This window comes from Scatophagus argus, chromosome 20 (genome assembly GCF_020382885.2).
Source record: "Scatophagus argus isolate fScaArg1 chromosome 20, fScaArg1.pri, whole genome shotgun sequence".
Lineage (NCBI taxonomy): Eukaryota > Metazoa > Chordata > Actinopteri > Scatophagidae > Scatophagus > Scatophagus argus.
Window position 1 is genome coordinate 15,899,811 of NC_058512.1, and position 21,589 is coordinate 15,921,399.

The 21,589-nt window shown below is 39.6% G+C and overlaps 1 protein-coding gene across 2 annotated transcripts; it reads right to left on the reverse strand.

The window, feature by feature from the left end:
* Positions 1–311: 311 nt before the first annotated feature.
* On the reverse strand, positions 312–20,707 carry man1b1a (mannosidase, alpha, class 1B, member 1a). Of its 2 annotated transcripts, XM_046374761.1 has the most exons (15): positions 20,388–20,707; positions 19,381–19,518; positions 16,224–16,332; positions 15,557–15,786; positions 14,975–15,126; positions 14,636–14,754; positions 13,418–13,609; positions 12,622–12,770; positions 12,306–12,494; positions 11,593–11,783; positions 10,572–10,692; positions 9,959–10,153; positions 8,772–8,903; positions 8,575–8,662; positions 312–1,564 (listed from the first exon to the last, which is right to left on the reverse strand). In XM_046374761.1, exons 2-15 carry the CDS (start codon positions 19,480–19,482, stop codon positions 1,497–1,499), a joined length of 2,037 nt encoding a protein of 678 aa, XP_046230717.1. In that variant the 5' UTR covers positions 19,483–19,518; positions 20,388–20,707; the 3' UTR covers positions 312–1,496. The 2 variants fall into 2 exon arrangements, with proteins under 2 accessions (XP_046230717.1, XP_046230716.1); XM_046374760.1 differs by lacking the exon at positions 312–1,564 and having other exon boundaries at positions 7,309–8,662.
* Between the last annotated feature and the right edge of the window lie 882 nt (positions 20,708–21,589).

The window sequence follows — 21,589 nt, forward strand, 5'->3', positions numbered from 1 at the left end:
TTATTAAACAACTTTAGTGACAAGTTTAATAAAAATGAAATATAAAACTTTATAGATCCCTCAGAGGAAATTCACAAGCTACATGAGACGATTAACTATATGAAGTAGATAAGTCACCTACAAGCTTCAAAATTAAAGTTATGAATACAGTGTGTCAATAATTACAACCCAATAATATACTTAGTACTTTATTCTGAAATAATACATTCTGCATAATGAATACTTTTGCCTTTGGTACTTATATATTGAAATGCAAATACTTTTTAGGTAAAAATTTCAATGCATAACTTTTAGTATTTCATCTCTGTGGTATTGCTCCCACTGTACCCGGCATTGCAAAGTACAGAATCTGAGTAATTCTTCCACTGCTGAAAGTGTGAGGAAGTAATGTGCATCTGACCTTCTCTGTATGTGACTAAAGCCATGCTGAGTTTGCCATGAATTCAACATTGCAGGGCTGCTGTGAGCAATCACCATGTCTACATTTCTAAAGCCAACTCAAAAATGCTCTAAAACAAATGATAATCCATTACAAGCTGCACCAGTGGTAAGAAATGGTAAACACTTCCTGTCTCCTAAGTGGGCACAATCACCTCCTGCCTGGCTGCTCCATCCCTACTGGATATTTTTAACACTAACAACTTCCTGAGGGCAATTGCTCGCCTGTGTCAAAATATACAACATAAAACACAGTCAAGAAACTCTAGCAGCTGCAGCTACCAGCATGATGTGTTTAAACCAATCAAAAACATGAGAACCATCAACAAATAAGAGCAGGAATTGTATCAAAAATAATACAAGAAAAAATGTTTTGCACACAATAAATAAATATAAGAAAACATTTATATGAATGATAAGAAGAACTTAAGAGAGAGAGTTAATGTGAATTGATTCTGTGCCTTGAAACATTAATAACTTTTGTGGTTCTTAATGAGGCTCGTTGCCACGTTTTAAAAATTCAGCAAGCAGGCTTGGCCTACAGAGGTTATTTTTGTAAGTGCAAAAGATGGCCGTGAAAACATGGAAATTGAAAATGTCAAAATAAAAAATGAATAAAAAAAATAAATAAAATGAAGCTCTAACTGGAATGAAAAAGTCTTTACCAGAGCACATTACACAGGACTACAGTGACAGTATTCTGGTCTGGGTCTTCTCTCAGATAAAAGTTCCTGAGGAAATCTTTGTGAAACAGATGTTTTATTGTCGCTAACAGCAATGGCAGTGAGATGCTGCGGTAACTCACATGGGAACGCGTGCACCCCATGTACCAAACCTGAATCCTTACTGCAGTGGCCCAGGTTCAGTTACTTTGCTGCTTTGCTGACACTCCTCTGCTGTCCTGTCAACTTCCCGTCATTCGTTCCCCCTGCTCCTTTTTAAATTTCTCATCTGAGAGACTACAGGGTTGCGTCTGACATTTTTCTGATAGATAACAGCTCACAGCACAGCCTGGTGCCAAGGTCTCAGGCTGCTCAGATGAATTCAGCTTGGAGTGATCAGAGTCGCACTGCGCTGTGAGTCTGCACCACCCATGGATCATCCTGCATGGAGGTGGAGGTGAGATCTGAAGAACGGAGGATGGAGAGCAGAGATAATCAACTTAAGCTTTTCAGCCAGCCTGCAGGGAAAATAAATTAAATAACATGTCTCACTTGCATTTAAAACACTGTAAGTCTCCGTATGTTATTTTATTTTTATTTTTCATTTGAATTTGAGGTTATTTTTGCAGCTTACACTGTTCGGATTTTTGGTTTACTATTTCTTGGCTTATGACCCTCTTGACCATTTAGAAGATTTTGAGGATTTTCTGCCGTTCATCTGGAAAGTTTCTCCAGTTGCCAGTGTGAGTTTTGGCAGTCAACACCTTTAAAGAGTATGTAAAGTGCTCTGTATCCTTGAAGGCTAACAAACATGTTGAATGCATTTCCTTCCTCATAAAACATTTGCAAAGTGTGCTTGGTTTCTTCACTGCCTCAGTGCATTGCTGGCAACAACTGTCAGTGGAATAGCGTGAAAGCAGCAGCAGAAATGTGTAGTGCATCATGGGTACAATATGAGCACTCAAAAAACCAAAAAACACCAGGATGGAGTGTTCGCTGCACTCTCCGGTTGAAAGGAACCTTTCTGGGATCATGTATATGCAACCCAAAATGATATTTTGGGAAATGCTATTTAAAACTGTGTTGTGATGTCTCAAGGCAGCATCAAGGAGGCTATCAAAGATGAAATAGATATGTAGCGAAAATATTTAGCTTTTAGCCAACAAAATGCTGCAACAAGAAAATGGTATAAAGGTGACCGTACAGAGAAAGAGCAATGGTTTGAGAGTCTCTGCTGAGGAAGTACTTTTGATAGAAACGGTATGATGTTGAACAAACAGTGTAAGTGTTTAAAGATAAATAGTATATTGAAATCCTAGTCTTAACCCAAGCCACAAAACTAAATAAACTCCATTCTCCTGTGCATTTGATTGATTTGCTTCCCTACTACCTTTGTTGCAAATTTAAACATTTATAATATTCCATCTGAGCTGGTTTTATTCTTTGGTTGTTTCTTGTTTCAAACGTCGCTCTAAGGCTTCCTTTATGTAAAGCACCTTAACTTCCCACTCTGTTCGTAATGTGTAATATAAAAAAATCTTCCATGCTTTGTCTGGTTGAAACTTCATGTTTGTGACCATGCAGCAATTAAACAAATCACTTCTGACAAGACACAGAATGTGTGTATAATGCTATAAATGGAAACGTTTCTTTATGTTACCATCACTGAGGACACAATGGTGGTGTGGCATTAACGGACAGTGTCTTTTTAAAGTATTCTTTAGTCGGTTTTTGCCTTTGTTAGATGCAGTGGAGACAAATATGAGGTATGACATGCAACAACAGTCACACAGGATCTTGAATCCAACAGGACAACAGGAAACAGGACCACAACCCCTCGCTGCAAATCCAACTTTCATAAAGACACATCCCCCTACAGTCAGAGGAATATACACATACTGTAGACAATGTGCAGAATGTAAAATTGTTAACAGCACACTTACTATGACAGTTTCAATTCACTGCAGTGAGAAGTAAAGCATTCATGAGAAATTTTCGACCCAGTTTGTTGGCAAAAAGCTTACTGACAGCTGGTGAGGTCTGGGTGAAAATCTCTTTGAATTCCCCCTCGGGCAACAATTAACTCACAAAAACTTATTCTTCATATTCTTTCGGGAGAGAGCTGCAGCTTCAAGCCTCAGGCTAAGTCTCAGAGCCAAACCACAGACTACTGTAGCACATGCACACAGTATCCCTCAAGTCATATCTTACAACAAAGAGTCAAAGCCATCTGGCTGTGGCACAAATCACACACTGGTACCCGCTAAAAACTCTAATGGGAGCAATGGAAAAATGGTTCTGTGTGGGTGTGTGGTTGCACAGATTTGGTGGCTATATTAACAACTAGTTCTTCTTCTGGCTGGTTAGTTCTTTTATATCCACCAATGTATTTTACTAGTGCCACCATTTCTCATGCTAATAATCTGTATCAACATTTGTTGAAAGCAAAATCTGTAATCATATATGAAAATCAGTATTGCGCTTCTTCAATACTATGGGACTTACAATGCAGCAGAACGAGAGATATCACTGGTTTTATTCCATGTATTTTTCTTGCCAAAACCTGACACCTTCCTAAGAGGATTTGGACATTTATAAAATCCCGACTGCGGCTCTGGCCTATCACAATCCTTTTCCTTTAATATGAGCATTATTTCTCAATGAGATCAGGTTTGTTTACGTGTTTGATGGTTCATTTCTATTTGGAGTTCAAAATGAAAATACACAGTCTGTTCACAACATTTATGCATTTAAAAAGCTATCGCTTCCAAGCATTCAGATACAGATGTATTACTTTCAAAAATCTCGGAACCACATTTTTCATATTATCTGAGGCTGAAACAAACAAACAAAAATCACCACCAAGAACATGAAACGGTATCGACAAAAAAGCAAATCAACCTGCAAATCACTTGCGCTGAGATGGGTGCTGAAAAGAGTAATGACACGTGTCAGCAGTTTGCTATGGAAACTGTTTTGTTACATTACACACATCAATCACAGTCTGCAGATTTCAACTCCTTTCACTCCTAATGTACGCCAGTCAAACAGACACAGAGTCAGTTGGTGCAAGCAGTTCCAACAACAAGGAAGCGGTTCAAGAGTTTATCTGTCAAGCAAAAAATCAAAAATAAAACAGGGAATAAATTTTAATAAGATATATTATTTAAAGAGAAGAGTCATGCGTATGATACGACACTCTTCTATTTACTCGTCTCTCTCTCATGTGCATCACTCTCGTTTTGTACCTGCTAAAAAGACTCTTGTGTACACTGACTTTATGAGGATGAAAAACATTTCCTGGTAGAGCACTGCTTAGTACATTCATCAGCAAACTACAAGCCAAAGCATTCATTATGTTCATTAGGGAATTGTTTTCTCAAGTAGACAGTGATGGATGGATTCTGCTGCCCCCTGGTGTTGCAGTCCTGCTGGCCAGGTGTGCTGTGGCGTGAGGGAAAGAACTCCTTTCAGAAGTTCCATTTTTTCCTTCTTTTTTTTTTTTTTTTACACAATTACTTTTGTCACTTTGCCTTTGTACAGATACATGCAACACCACGAATGCCTTCAAGGAGAAACTGTCAGAAAGCAGTCATTGTTTCCAGCATTTGTTCAATTCATCGTGTCGAGACTACAAAGACATACATCGAGTTCTTGGAGAGAGATCTAGAGGCCAGAGGGATGCAGACGATGTGACGGGGCTTTATTTAAAAGTAAAATGAAGCTTGAGATCTTCTTCAAGCTTTTATTAAATATGTATATACAAAAAGGAAATCAGGACAGATCAACTGTAAACCTTTCTTGAAAAGCTTTATTTAAAAATCTAGCTGGCAGGAATAGATTCAGCAAACATTGCAATAAGCCACAATTTGTTTTACAAAGTGCTCCATCAGTCATGTGTACAGTTAATGCGGATTTGATAAATGACAGATAAAAGACAAATGTCTGCAAACCTAAAAGTACAAGAAAAAATGAGAAGCTGTGTCGGCTCTGAGAACTGAACTCATTAGTAAAAAGTAGAAGATGAATAAGTGCCAAAATAAAAAGAAATACCTTGCATGTCAGCATTCTTCAAAATATGCAGATGAATTATTGACTTGAGACTCACTGTGTCAAGATGTGTTTATTTTTCCCTTGCACTGCTCAATTAATCGATTGAAACAGCAAAAACAATATTGATCCATGTATTCGGCCCATGACCTAAGGTCAGAGTCACTGATGCAGGACCCTCTGCAGCCAAGGAACAACACTGATGTTCTGTTGACCACATCTATGTAAAATAGTAGAGTTGCCATTTTGCTATGGCTTGGATTCGATAATAATCTTATTAATGATAATTATCACCATCACAAGTGGACGACACAGCCAATCAGCTAGTATAAGAGAGCTGTATAGGACAAAATCCTTTGTACCTTAACAAATACTGTACATCAAAACCCTCCACTTGTTAGAAAAAGTCTTCAAAAAAGATTTTGTAATACAACCTCAACAATCAGTTTTACTACTTTTACAATTTTATATATTAAAAAAGCAGATTAGGCTGCCCAATTTCCCTTTAAAAAATTAGTCTTCAGTGTCACAGAATTTGCCATGAAAAGAACTGGAAGGTGTGACATATGACAAAGCTGAATGAAATTCAAATAGCGTAAAATGAGTCAATTCTGGTCTTTTATCTTCTCTTACCATCAGTCTCTTAACACAAAATAGCGATCATGAATATCTGACATAAAGGCTGATTTCTGCCAAAGATAAGAGAGGCAATTAAACAGGGTGAGGAACCTGTCATTTTCATGTCTTATTATTTAATATAGTGGAGTCTTATCTGATGGATTTTCTAAACAGACTTGACGGATTCCACATTCCTCTGCAGAAACAGAACATTTTTTATACAAATAAAGAATATAATGAACATAGGTCAAGCTACAAATAAGATTTGCACTTTTTACATCATAAAATTGGGATCACTGTCAACATAACATTGTTTTATTGTCAATAGATCACATGTGACAACTGTGTGTGTATCCAAACAGATCTTATTTCTCCATTCTCATCCCAATACACTGTCATCCTGTTGGAAATGCTCACTAGAGGAGAAAATGTGCACCAATCCGCACACGAAAATAGAACAGAAACAACAACTGACTTGCTTAAAAGATTTTCTTTTTGACATGATGTAACAGGAAGTTAAGACCAGAAAGGCCTCGTTGTCATCATCATCATAAGAAACACAGGTTGGATTCAGCAGACAAGATAGAAACAATTTACACAAAATATTTACACCAATTTTGTTTGTCATCCTCCCATCCAGAGTAAATACAGAAGCCATGAATCTAACTTTCACTCGCAGCACATCACAAATAAACACCACTGATGACAGCAGCAATAAAAAAAACAACAACCACCACCAAACCACAACAGACATTTCAATAGGCACAGCAGAGCATTGGCAAACGTATTGCACACATTCAGTGACGTGGGTCAGTATATGGCTCTCTGTTCATTAACAAATGGAGGGGAAACGGGAACACGACAGTATATGGATCCCTGTTGGACTAAGTAACTGAACGTGATAGCATAACAGCGTGGGTGCAGCCATATTGAATGCAGCACCTACAGTACACCGGATAGGTCCTTCAAATTGACTTGTCAGTGGAAAACGAGTGCTCCCACCTCGCTCTACATCACATCTGACAAGGAGTCAGGGATTGCCAAACACCAATGAATCAAACTCCTTCATCTATGAAGAAAACAATTCAACAAACTTCATTTCTGGGCAAGTCGCATGTAAAACGAGGACGAATAAACGGCCGCATGTAAATCACCCCTGACGGAGGACGTGATAATGTACTGAGGCGGTTTATTTTGTTCTAACTTCACAGCATCTGCAAATTTAAGACTGCATGGCAGCCCTAATTCCTTCCTTAATATAATTCAATATAATGTAATAAAGTGTGAATGCAAAATATCTTAACCAAACGCAAAACAAGACTCAAAACCTGGGGAACCAGATTTTTAACAAGTGCTCCTCCTTCACAAAAACATTAAGAAAAAAAACAAAAACAAAAGCACAGTACCAACGGATACTTTCAGCAGTAAAACTAGATGCAGTTGTGTGTATATCCCAAACTGAAAATCAGCCAGAGCGGATTCATTCATCTTCACATGCATTTTAAATTCAACTCATTTAGGTCATATAAACATGAACAATGTGACAATTCACTGGCACACTAAATGAACAGTAAATAAAAAAACAGCTTTCCCTTTAAAATCACAAGAGGTGTGAATGTGCAGTAAGTTTTTCCACATTTAACCTTTTATCTTTCAGCATGAAAATGAATCACTGATAACATTTACAACAGTGATGCCAAGTAAGTAATCTATTTTAAATAACTGAAAGTGTAGCGCATTCTGGGCTTCAGAATACAATATTGTTACTGGGAAAATAACCAATTTAGCCTGTGTTTTCATGTGGCCTCGACCCCCCCATACACATATACCAAAACAGACTGACATGCATACACATCACATCATCAAGGTTTTAAATGACAGTATCCGTGCAGTTTGTTTACTATGGCTGACCATAAACATCCTAATACTTTACATTCTTTATTGAAATAAAAACATGACATGTTATGTATTAGGAATACTCTGCCTTTATTTTTGAACAAGGCACTGGCCTCAGACCTGGAAGTGGTCCCCGGGTGCTGCACTGTAGCTGCCCACTGTTCCGAGACACTTAGGATGGAACAATACAGGGGACAGATGTCCCACAAGGGATTCAAAAGCAAAACTTGACTTTGTTTGTCATTTTTTGTGTTGTTAAAGCAAAGACAAACAATGTGTGATTTCTCCATGAGAGAACTGTTTAGCTTCAAACACCTGTGAGTTAACAGAAGGACTATGTGGATTTGTTCACAACTATGACACCTGGCTGTGGGCTCACCTCACCCCACGAAGCAAAGACACACTCAGGGAAGACATGGATGCTGTCAGCGCATACATACATAAAAGAAAACTCCCACTCACCCAAGTAATAAAGCCATATCTAACACTATCTAGTCTTATCTGTTAGCTCCACCCAGTCACAGCTGATTTTAAAAAAGTTTTTTACATTAGAGACCAGCTCTAACACAAACCTTTTCCTTAGGAAAAATAAAGAAAAAGGAAAAAAAAAAAATCTCCTCCACATTGAAACATAACTAACACACGCACAGATCTGCTTTACTGCTCAACGCAGCAGTCAAGTGTTGACGGTTGCTTAGGAGACGGGCCTGACTCAGCAGCAGCAACAGTCTTTGACTCAAACAGGACTAATGGGCCTAATCTCTACAGGCCTCTCCTGTGAGGTGACATCATTTGGGAGGGGAGGGCCATATGGGGAAAGGATGGGCCTCTGTGTTGAAGATATACTTGTCTAGATTGAGCAGTTCCATGTCGTTGGAGAAGAGCAGATACAAGTACTTCAGAGTCTCACCCAGGAAGAAGCTCTCCATCTTGTCCCGGGGCCCGGGGTTAACGGGGTCACGGACATTGCTAATAGACGTGTAGCCACCACCGGACACCTGCACAGGTAGAGGTGTACGGTCATGTTCAGCATGGATAAAAAAAAAAAAAACTCATCACAATACATACAAAGCCCTGTAGCTGGATTTGGTACAGTGTTGTCTGTACCTTAGTGTAGTTATTGAAGCTCTGCAGTATGTCCCATCCCCAGTCTCTGTACTTGCTGTCCTTAGTTAATCTGTACATGTAGAACAGACTTTCTACTGTTTCTGGTCTCAGCAGGTTGTGTCTGTCTGCGGGCTGGAGGATAAAAGAGAACTTGTCAATAAATATTAAAATGAATAAAAGTGATCAGATATTAGATATTTGTTTGACCTTTATTCAACCAGTCAGTCTCACAGAAAATGGAAATGCTTATGCCAGTGCAGCAGCCTCTGTGAGTATGATTAAGAGCAGACAGTTTCAGGCTTCAAAAGTATGACAACAACAACAGAGAGCAGCACATATATTTCTATGCCTCCTTTATAACACTCTAAAAGTGAAAATATAAAAGGAAGAAATAAAATTTTTAATAGCGTTTAATTAGCTACGGTTTTGAGCATGAAGAACAAAGAAAAACAGATGCACTGAAAACCATATGGGGCTAGATGAATGAGCAACTATTAAAGTCCTGTAGTTAGCAAAGTTTCTTTGTTTCACTTGAATATTGTTTTTTATTTCTCATTAACATGTGTTTCCTAACCTTTACTTTACCAGAATAATAAACCTTGACAACCCCTACAGCAATCTTTTATTGAAAACCAAGGGGTGTTAAACAAGTGTTCCCCATCTCCAACTGTGGTCACTTCTTCTCTCTGAATTACTCATAAGACAGACTTTAATAAAACCTTGCTAATCTGACATTCATTACCTGAGTTTTAATCCTAGAAGCAGAACGAGCCTTTACAATGTGTGAAATGTTTCATTCTTAAATTTGAGGTTAATGAAGGCAGCAGTGGAGACAAGCTCAAATATAATGGATGCTTTGATAAATGTAAAGCAGTTAATGAAAAATAAAATGAGTGCTGAGAAGCGTTAGAAAGGTTATGTCCCTGAAACTCCCGTGACAACTTTCAGACAAGAATCACTAGTGAGTTCTCATTTCTTTTTGTGACTTTATCTTAAAATTACAGGCTATGCATTCAATAGAAAGCACTGATTAAAAAAACAAGTCTAAAACAAACACCCATCTTCTCAAAGAAATTGTACATGAAAATTACAGAGAACATAAAACAAAAGATATGAATAGTGAAAATACTGATAATAAAAATGATTCACAAAATGAGCTAATGCAACCTAATAGCTATTAGCCTCACCTTGACAACAACGTCACGGCCATCACTAGCCTGCAAGTTAAAGTGTACAATCTCTGGGCTCAACCCAGTCTCCATCTGTTTGTACATCTGGTGACATGTCTCCATCAGCTCCACAGCCAGATCCATGTGGTCCCCTGGAAGGCCATTGTGGGCCCCCAGTGCCAAAGTCCCAGGCAGGAAGCATACAAGGTGGTCCTACAGAGTGAGAGAGAGAGAGTGAGAGAGACACACAGAGACAGAGAGTGAGGTACAATCAAGGAGGACAAGACTGAGATGATAAGAGCTGGAAATTATTGGACTGGCTGAGAGAGAGACTGAATGCAAAGAAGTTTTCGATTCAGCAAAAGCACAAAAGCCCACTGACAAGTTGGACACTGGCTGTAGATGTGGGTTCATGGAGTTTTAGCAGTCTGCAAAATACCTTATGTCAGTAAGGGATTCTTCCAAAACCCAACAGGCCTTAAAATAAAATATACAGTACATACATATACAATACATAACACCCCAAAATTTAATTTTGAGGTTTTAAGCAGGTCCAAGTTAATTAAGGGACCTGTGACCCCCCTGACACCACCATGTATTTTGCACACCAGCAAGAGATGAGCATCTCTACCATCTTGGGGTTGAAACGGCTATGGGACAACTCCCCAACAAAGGTCAATCTGCTGGGCCCCGTCTTCTTCACAAGGTGTTTTTTCACCCCCTCGATGGCCTGAAGGTAGTCCTCCAACAGTCTGGAAAAGCAGAATGAGCAAATGTTACAGACAGAAATATTAGTCAGTATTATACTAAACATATTAGTCTGTAAGGATTTAGTAAAGGGTTGTGCAGTATGACTTAAGTTAACTGTAAAAAGAAGAATATTTTGTTTACAGTTGATATACATGACAACATGACTACGGGCGAGAGGCGGGGTACACCCTGGACTGGTCGCCAGTCAATCGCAGGGCCAACACACAAAGACAAACAACCACACACTCTCTCACCTAGGGGCAATTTAGAGTAGCCAATTAACCTAATGTGCATGTTTTTGGTATTGTGGGAGGAAGCCGGAGTACCCGGAGAAAACCCACGCAGGCACAGGGAGAACATGCAAACTCCACATACAAGGGCCCAGACCAGGATTCGAACCTGCAACCTATGCTATGAGGCGACAGTGCTAACCACTGCACCACCGTGCCGCCCATGAAACATCACATGTGATGCAGTGCAGAGTTCCACTGTTGCATGCATCAGACATGCAACAGTGTGCATGCAACATTTTGTCTCATATTTAAATCTAATTTACTTGCCATCATAAAGAGAATTTTGTAAAATCATGACACATATGATCATATCATTATAATATGATCACACTGTGAGCTGACATAGTGTTAAATTATGTCCCAGGTCTAACTTGGGGTAGCTGCTAACTACTTACTGCTTACACTGAATGTAATGTCAGGTCAAGGATCCTCCAAATGTGTCTCTTTATGTTTTATATTTTCTATTTTATAAATTCTCAAACTGTCTCTGTAGTAATGTTTCATAATCTGTCTGTCAGTCACATACAGCAAGTTTGTTTTGGCTATGTAATTCCAGCTTTTTGATCCAGTGCTGTCTTTCACAATCACAGAAAATAAAGTCGCAATTACTGGTCTTCTGTCTTGCCTCCCTGGATCCACTGTTTGAGCAGGTATTCATAGTAGCTGTCTGCCCGGGCGCCAAGTGTGAAGACTCCTTTGTGGGTGAACTGTCCGCTGTTGGTGTTGACAAACATGGGCACCAGGCCGTCTTGTTTGCCTGGCAGCTTGTGGACCAGATTCATTACTTCATTCACAGCCTCCTGGAAGGGTTAAAAAAAAGAGAGGATCAGTTAATGTCTAGATATGATATAATGAGCCTCACTTACAGCTGATGTGATACTGTTTAAAGCAATTTATCATTGGAAAATTATAAGTAATTTCACACTTTGATCAAAGTGTGTTCATCAAAAGCCATGTCTCACAGGGCTGGCTCAGGCTATGACAGAAATTATTCAAGATCATGTCAGCCTTGGCTGAAAATCTGGAGTGATAAAATCTGGCCTCTGAAATCATTCGCTCATAAACTGACAACATGATGGATTCAAACCAAATCCCCGCTCACACTTGTCACTTCAATTACACAAATGTTTGCGAGCTGCATATAATGACTGATTTTAACTGGGCTGATAAAATAGGAATCCAGGAAATATTCATTTTAACTGTCTGCAATCTTTTTTCACTCCATCTCAGAGAACTGGAACCAATACCAAATCAAAATTATTTGACACACACACAAACAACATCACATTTTACACTAATGGAGGCCCTGTGGTGGCCCTGACCTGGTAATGTGGCTCCTTGGTGAGGTGACTCAGCTCTCTGAATTCCAACTGAATGCTTGTGACCTCAGCCAGAGTGCTGTCTGAAGTCCATCGAGGAGGGTGGGCTGTTCCCTTCCCGATGTTGACATCTGAGAAGGGGATCTTTGAGGGAGTTTTGAAGGCAGGCATCAACCTGGACCCGAGGTCTTTCTTTAAGTGGAGAGAAGAAACAAAATAAAAAGAGAAAAATTACTTTTTCTGTCTGTTCTATCCAAACTGACAACTAGGCTACAGAAGAAGACATGACGGTGAGCATGGCTCATAGTGAATGTCTCACAGCTTTCTCTAGGAAGAGTTGGTCTCCTGTTAAATGGTAGGTGCTCAGCAAGCCCCCAAGGACACGGATGGTTGTTTCGAAAAGATTCACATCCACATTCTTGTTGAAGGAGAGCTCTTTTTCTACCCAGTTCTTTGCTTCTGAAAACTCTAAGTGGAGAAAGGCGGAGTACAAGACCGTGAGGGTAAAGACAGAAGAAGAATGAATTTCATTTGATTAATTATTACTCTGAAGTGTAGCACATTAAGCTGACAGGGTAGATCAAAGATGTGTTTGCTGGTCTCGTAGCAATCTCCTGAGACAGCCCTCTACCGAGGCTTTGTCACATTATTAAAAGAAAACTCAGCATAGTTGTTCCCAATGCTGTAGCACACCTATAATTAGACTATAAGGGAAAAAACAGGGAAAACAAACAAACAAACAAACAAAGAATTTAAATATGCAGCACAACCAGTTATAATGTCTATTTAATTCCTTTCATTCTTCTTCCTTGACAAAGCTCGCACAGGTGTGACGGCTACTGGCAGCTGATGGTGCGACTAAACCCCAAGCAGAGATGAGGAGTGGGCTACAACAGGATATCTGGTATGCCTCCTTCTTTTTAAATGGACATCAGCAGATGTTTTTCATATTGACATTAATGGCCCTCAATCCAAGCAGTTGAATCGGACATCCTTTTGGTATCTGTACCAAAACTCTGTCATATCTATAATCTGTTGTCGTATTTAGTAACAGTGTTGAAACCCTTCAAATGATACTCAGGACCAAGAGTGACGAAGTACTTGACATACAATACCTTCTTTCAGGCCCATAATCCACATGGTGTCTAGAGAATCAATGAGGGTCAAACCCAGTCCGAACCACTCGCTAAAGGACTTTGAGATGGGCTTGAGCTCATCGTGACCCCAGGCGTAGTCCTTGTAGCCTTTCCAAGCATGCCTGAAGGCATCACGTACTGCCTCCAATCTGTCCACATTTCCAGCTGCAACTACAAACAAAAGAGGCACAAAGGAAAGAAAAAGTTATGAAAGTGTAATCTTTAAAGTCGTGTTTCTTCTTGGAAGGTCTCTCAACTTTCCACGTCTCACTTTCTGAGTTTTTTCAGTGGAAGGAATATTTGGTGCCATGTGTTGATAAAGCTGCTTTGAGCACAGCAGGGTTTTATCCTGCATGGTGGAAATGTTCAAACGTTTATACAAAAAAAAAAAAAAGAAAAGAAAAGAAAAAAGGTTGGGCTTTATACAGCACATACTAGTGGAGTCGGACAACACTATGTTAAAGAATCTGTTTGAGATGGAAAGTTCTCCGTGGGTCCAAAAACTCAGAAAAAGTTTGAACTTCTGTATACTGCTAAAAGAGCATAAAAAATAATGAATAGGAAGATAAAGGGTTGGAAAACAATGAAGAATGACAGCAGCTTTCTGCAGCTTACATCATTGTAAAGTGAAAATCTTTGGGTTTTGGACTGCTGGTCAGACAAAATGAGACATGTGAAGTCATGACCTTGAACTGTGGGAACTCCATCCATCCATCCATTTTCTATACCGCTTATCCGTCAGGGTCACGGAGGAGCTGGAGCCTATCCCAGCTGACTACGGGCGAGAGGCAGGGTACACCCTGGACTGGTCGCCAGTCAATCGCAGGGCCAACACACAAAGACAAACAAACACACACTCACACCTAGGGGCAATTTAGAGTAGCCAATTAACCTAATGTGCATGTTTTTGGTATTGTGGGAGGAAACCGGAGTACCCGGAGAAAACCCACGCAGGCACAGGGAGAACATGCAAACTCCACATAGAAGGGCCCAGACCGGTATTCGAACCTGGAACCCTCTTTGGAATCCTCTTGCTATGAGGCGACAGTGCTAACCACTGCAGCACCGTGCTGCTGTGGGAACTCATGATGAACATTTTACAGACTAAACAATGTGAATTTTCTCAAGTTAACTTCATTGTGTGATCTCTTAGTAAGAATTCAAGATATTTTCCAAAAATTTAAGTTGAGTACTGACCTTTCTGCGTGACTGTGCTAACAGAGTTGACTGGGGCTGCGGGGGGAGCAGCTTCTTTCTCTTCGGCCGAGGGTGGTGGTTCTGTGGCTTGGTCGGCTTCGATCATTGCCCCTCTCCAGCTGTATGAGAAAAACCCTTCATAAGCCTGGATTATTGATACATGTACTGCAAAAAGGGCAACAAAGACTGGCTGCAGATAGAAACTGTGTCCGATTAATTTCGTTAACCAAAGGCATGACAAAATATGCTTCTCAACCATAACTTGAATATGATAAAAACTAAAAAGAACACAGACCACAAATGTTCATGGGGAAAAGCAACAAATAACAAACAGATCACCTGACAATCTTCTTTTCTTTGTCCTCCGCCTCTCCTTCTCCATCTTGACCCACCTCTTGCTCTTGCTTTTCCCCACCAACTACGTCTGACAGAACTGTGTTCACATCTTTCTGCATGCCTGGTGGACCTCTTTTGTTTGGGAATGCCTTTTTCTGTAGATAAACAAACAGCTAGAGCTAGAAATACAGGAGACAACATGAACACCTCAGGGAATTTGACTAATAAGTATCTAAATATAGTTCACATAGAGTATTGATGTCAAGAGCTGTTACAAACATTTTAGCCAACTGAATCACAGTCTACAAACTGTGAGTACAAAGCAAAATAACAAAAAAGCCCATCAATAGATATGGAGTAACCAGTAATGATGTATCGCTTTCACTACCTCAACCAGCCAGATACAATCACCACTCATTACTTCGTTGCTGCAATTTTTAAAATCATAACACAGCTAGCTTAACTACATTATTAGTTTTCTTACTTAACATGTGTAATTAAATGTGTCAGTCTTCACCAAATCATTTTAGAATTTTTAACTTTTTGATTGACAGTGACTGATCTGAGAATAAATACAAGTCTAACCTTAGTGGGAGGTTTAGGCAACAGGGGAATGTTCGGCCCTTTGGGCTCCACCACAGCATCTGGACCCACTTCTGGACCCACCTCAGGCCCCAAGGGTGGCCTCACATGTGGCCCTGCAGCAGGAGCAGGAGCTTTACCTGCAGCATGACCCAATACAGACTTCACACCTGGAAGAATGGTCTTCAACTCTCTGTCATTCAGCTCCAGCCAGTCCTCCCTGTCAGCTGACCCTACACACACCAACAATGAACAGGAAAAGAAGCCAAGGCATGGTATTAACATTATAGAGCTATCATTATATAATAATCTTATTGTTATTATTCAGTCATCAGACACAGTACCTAACTTTAGAATAAAGTCTTCCCAGAGAAGAACACAGGAAGTTGCCTGAATGTTTTGAGTCTAAGCAGGCATACATTAAACCTTTCTCAAAAGTCAACACTAAAACACAAGGAGTTTTCAGATTGACAGAGCAAAGAAACTATTACAGGGTCTCATATGGCATTTCAGTAAGTCACTGCAATTTATCATCACCACCAACCACAACATGCAGGCAATCCCAACTCATCAGCTTCAGCTGATCATGCTGCAGTACCATTAGAACAGAGGACACTGTCTCTGTCTGCGTATGTGTGTGTGGGTTTTGTGTTGTGTGGGCAATGTTTACCTCCCCACTGCTCTGTGATACTGGGAAAAGAGAGCAGTCCAAATATGAGCAGCAGAGCCAGCAGGAAGAGGATGAGGCTTCGCTGTAGCCGAGACAGCTGCTTCCATTTCTGTAGGCAGATAAACAAAAAGCAGAGCTTACCACACTGAAACATGTCTAACACCCTGAATTTAAATCACACGTCTGTCAGCTGAAGAACTAAAACATCATGCAAATCTGTTTGTGCTACCTTTAAAAAAAGCAGAGTGAGAGAAGGAAAAGCACTTCTTGTCTGGCTTACCCTGTATAAACCCAACATGTCTTAGTCTCCACCTGATGCGTTTAGCACAGTGATCGTTAACTAACAAATAAACAATCTAACCTGCTCAACCTAGCAGTGCAGGGGGAGGGACAGACTCGGGGTCTCTCAGGAGAGAAACCTAACAGCCGGAGTGGTACCACTCCGTTACCTGCTCTAATTAACACCTGTGCAACACCATGAAACTGTTGAGCCATCCACTGCGAGCTGCGACAGAACACACAACAGACTTCATCTCAGGAGACATTTTCATTTTCCTGTGCAACAGCTCATCAAACATAACAGCAAGATACTCCCAAGATAACATATTGTCAACTCCTTTTTCATTTCCTAACTTTTTTTAGAAGCTTTTAATTGTATCTCACCAACTTCTTCAGCAGAAGGAAAGTGCTAAGGTGTTGTATCATGACCTAAGTAGGTTACTTAGCATGTAATAATGATGTGATGACAGTGATCATAGGATTGTGTGATCACATCAAAGGAAGTCCCATTAACTGGAGAAGATAGTGAGATAAGTCGAAATATTAAATTAGAATATTCAGTTCCAAGAAATATTTTTTATTTTCTCAACCAAGCATTTGTGGTATACTGTAACAAAACAACAGTCTTTCTCCTCCAATTAATCATGTTCTCTATCTGCTCTAGGCTGGAGGCAGGGAGACTTACTCGCCGGGTTGGCGGTTGAAACACAATCACTTACAATTACCTACATATCAACGACTGACTGAGAGCCTCTACCTGACTAGCATGTGTTTGAACAGAACCAAATATGAATAAGGGTAATGCACAAAAAGAACTCCTTTTTGCTGTGTAAGGAGCAAATACTAAGCCAACAAGCCACTCAAAGAAACATGATTTGCAGAGAATGGTTTTCTCAGGAGCTATAAAGCCCAATCAAATTTGACAACCCTCAGGTATGTGGGGGGCGCAGATCCAGACCGACGTCCCTGCTATAAAGCAGGCTTTATAGATATAATGTCCATTGATATACGGCTGAAATAAACTTTTACAGATCAGTCGATGAGAACCCTGGTTTGCCTTTTCAATTCAGTGAACAGAATGAATTACCTTTAAAAGAGCTGACCGTGCTGCTTTGCTTCCTTGAAAAAAGCAGTGCAGGATGTAATCATGATGAAATGATGATTAAAGATGAGGTTTTGTTCATGATCTGCAGATATCTTATTTCTCCAACAGATTTTCTTAAAGTCAAATGAAAATAATTTTTTTAACAGGACTTAGTGATTTATACCAATTTTGACATTATAAATAGAGGAAAAAAATAAGATAAGTGGTCAGATTATAAGACAAATAATATCAAATAACTCAAATAACTAAAACATGTAACATGCTACGGTTTGGTGATTGATCCAAAAGGAAAGCTCTCAAGGTTATTTTTTTTCCCCATGATTAATATACAAGAAAAAAAGTAAGCATATACTTAGGGGTGGAGGTGGGTGGGGTGTACAGTTGTAGGTTGTTGTGGACCAGGATACACCACTGTCATACTTCTCTGCAACGATGCATTCCAACACTCCAGAAAAGCAACATTTTAATCGCATTTGGGCCCCAGAATGGGGGGGAGTATGTTGCACTTAACACAGTGAAAATACAGAGCAAAAAATCTCTCATTATTGAGTAAAAATAAAACTTCTCTCTCCATCAGCTGAAGCCTTTAATTTCCACAACTGATTAAACTGTGATACACAGTAAGCAGTAAACAACAAAGGTACTCTCAGTATGAACTTGTTGTAAGACCAGTTGTACAAGGTTGAAAGGGGAAACTTGTGAACAAAGCAGCTTACCCCTCTGAACAAGAACTGGCAAACAAAAGTTTATGAAGACGTAGCGATGAGTGCAACACAACACACCTGTAAAAGCTGAATATTAAAACCAACAAAGGAGATGAGGGGAGGCTCATAGTGAGAGAGCAGGAGGAGTGAGACGTTTGAAAGTAAAGAAAACAAGATTAAAGAAAATGGTGGGGAGACAGAAATGACACGGTGAGATGAAGAGAATTTGTGTTATCACAGTGTAGTGATCAGACACGTAGTGTGCTCAGAGGATGGGCGCTTTTATCTGAAAAGCTTGAAAGTTCAGCCTTCTTCACAACAAAGGAGGTGAAAGGAAGAAAAGACTCAAAGCTAGGAACTGATTTGTCACAAAAACAAGATACATTTCATACAGACAAGGAGAAGCTCTATCTCAGTGAAGTGATCAGAAACATGACCAAGCTGATGGATGCTTACAGCTGATGGCTTTTTGCACACCCTCAGTCAGGACTGAGCAACACATTAACTAACAGGCCATGTGACAAATAAAACTGTCAACTCTCAGATTTTTCCAAACCATTTATACCAAATACAGTCACCCCTTTAATATCTCCAGTTTTATTATATTAAGGCATTATTTCTAATGCTGCAAATCAATGAACCGGTCTGTATTATGGTAATATCTGATTTACAGGATTGCCACACACTGCCTCAAAATCAAACTTTCAGAAAATGTACTGAATCACAATATAAAACGAAAGGAAAAAGCCTCCAGATAATGGTAAGAGTGCTGTCTAACACGTGGCCACAAAAATCTCCCATAGGTGCTATAGTTAGTTTGGATCTGACAACTGTGAATGCCACAGCAGACCATGAAGCGTAAAAAACCTGTATGAAAGCAACTGTATTTATTTTGTCCCTGCATATAGTTATTCATCTTTTCTGTGGATCTTCAGAAACAGGTAACATCCAGTTCAGTGAGAATTTTCCAAAGACGAGTTGAACACAAGCTCATAATGTGGCATCAAAGTAGAAAAACTCAGGTCTGTCCAAAACCATGATCTGCATACCACACCACAAGACCACTCACCCTCCAGCAGGACTGTCTCCGGTGCTTGCCGTTATTGTATGCGTGGCTGTGTGGATCACTGAGTGTCAGAGAGATGAAGTCCTTTCTGGAAGGTGGATACATCCTCTGATCGGGACACGCAGGCGTAGCTCATAGAAGCTGAACTCAGAAAAGTAAAGAAACACAGTCAGCCTAACCATAACCACTTACTGAAACAAGGGTGACGTGACACACAAAATGGGTAAAGCAGGGCCCATGCCTTCAATGTACTGAAAGGATTGGTTCAATCCTTATGAGCAAACAATCATATAGTAAAAAGACCACACATAAAACCAATTTATTTTTGTGAACATTTGCTTCTGTTGTCTGCATTAAACCTTTATAAATGTAAAACCCTGGAGGTTTTGGAATAGGAAGTTTGGAGGCAGTAGTTAGTAGTGTTATAGTAGAATAAGCAGCATGAAGCAGCATGACTTTGAAATGTACTTATTCACATAATCTTCAGCACCATGGCCAGCTGACAAGAAGCTTTTAACATACGAGTACATGCACTTGCTTTTGAGTGATGTTTTAGGACAGGATTGTAAAAATAAATAAATAAAAATAAGAACAAAATTATAAGATTCTAAGATTCTGAACTACTTCTAAAGTGGATCGCATTATACAGTGTCGCCCCTTGAAATGGTCACGTAGTCTTCCTGAATTTATCACAAATTATTAATAAAACGAGCTCCAAGGCAAAGCTAAACGGAATAGAGACTGTTGATGCCAGTTACTTCATGTTCTTAGTATACTTCCCAACAGAAACATGTTAAGAATGAACTCAAATGAAATCAAATGATTTAGGCAGCGGTAAACAAACAAGCTGATTAACGTGGTTAGTTGCAAGCTATTTAGAGCTATTAAGATAAATAGGGTAATTTATTGCCTTGGTGGCACACCCGTCTTTTCCTCATCTCTGACGTGAATATACAGAAAAATAAAATCACAAAAAATCAGTCACCCATTCAGCTGCCTCCCCCCCTCACCTTAGTGCCTGGTTGGCTGCCTCCCAGCGACGTTATTCTCTTGAAAGCTAACCAGCTGTTAGCAACTTACGACAGGCTAGCTTGCTTCTTCTCTTGTTTCTGAATGGGAAATGACACTGTTTCCACAAGAACCAGCATGAGACACAGCAGTCCAGCCGACTGTCACACAAGACACACGACCTGCTGCTACATGCAAGACAAGTAAACTAAACTGGTGGAAACATGGCTAAAGTTAGCGAGTGAACAAACACAGACAGATGCGGAAAAGTAAAAGCTCACGAAAGGTAAGGCTGTGCGTCATGTGACGTGTGCACGTGGTCTGGTGGTGTGAGCGTTAACCCTTAACGATCCCTCAACACCGTGTTTCCAGCTGGGTTATTGACTGCTTTTGGCTTTTTCAGGTATTGCTGCTCATTTTAATTTTATTCTGGCTTCTTTATATTAGGTGCTTTAAAAAAACATCTAAAAAATCATTTAAATCCATGTATATATTGATAGAGAATATTATAAACTGCATTAAACAATATTCCTATAGTTTTAAATTCAGTTGCATTAAATGCTTACCTGGGAGACTGATTTTAATTTTGCATGTTCAAATGGCTACAAGACTAGGTTGCATTAGCAATTAATTGGAATTAATTAATTGAAGGTGTATCACTTGAACATATTCTGAATTTTTTGTTGACAATTCTTTAACTGTTTGATGTAATATTACCTAATGTGACCAAATTATGCAAACATCTGAAAGTACCTTTCTAAGAATTTGCAGTTACATGTTAATTCCTGTCTAGGAAATTTTAAAGAAACTATGAGACCAAATAAGAACAAAACCAAGAAACACTGTATAACAAAACACAAAGATACACAGTGATATTAAACTCAACAAACCTTATTATTTGAAATTTAAATACAATCTCCAGTTAAACTACCAGTATGTCATCTTCTGTAATGAACTTATCTTAATGACTCAGTGACATACGGTAGATAAGTCCTGCAGCTGGAGGCTTGGGTATCTGGCAGTCTCTTGGCATGCAGCTTCTGAGGCAAAGCTGATCAGGTACCAGAAACCTAAGTGATGAGTCTGTTTTTGGTCTTTACCTGGCCTGCTATTTTATACTGTGGTAGGGGATGAACATGGTGAATACGAGGGGTAACAACAGGGTGGACTTGCCACAGGCACAGGAGGAGGTGCCTGAATCCCC

Excerpts from the sequence above, each read along its gene's own strand:
- man1b1a (XM_046374760.1), bottom strand. The coding sequence starts at position 19,482 with ATGTATCCACCTTCCAGAAAGGACTTCATCTCTCTGACACTCAGTGAT. Across the intron at positions 16,333-19,380 it reads GGAGACAGTCCTGCTGGAGG|AAATGGAAGCAGCTGTCTCG; the intron begins GTGAGTGGTCTT and ends ATCTGCCTACAG. Across the intron at positions 15,787-16,223 it reads TATCACAGAGCAGTGGGGAG|GGTCAGCTGACAGGGAGGAC; the intron begins GTAAACATTGCC and ends TGGTGTGTGTAG.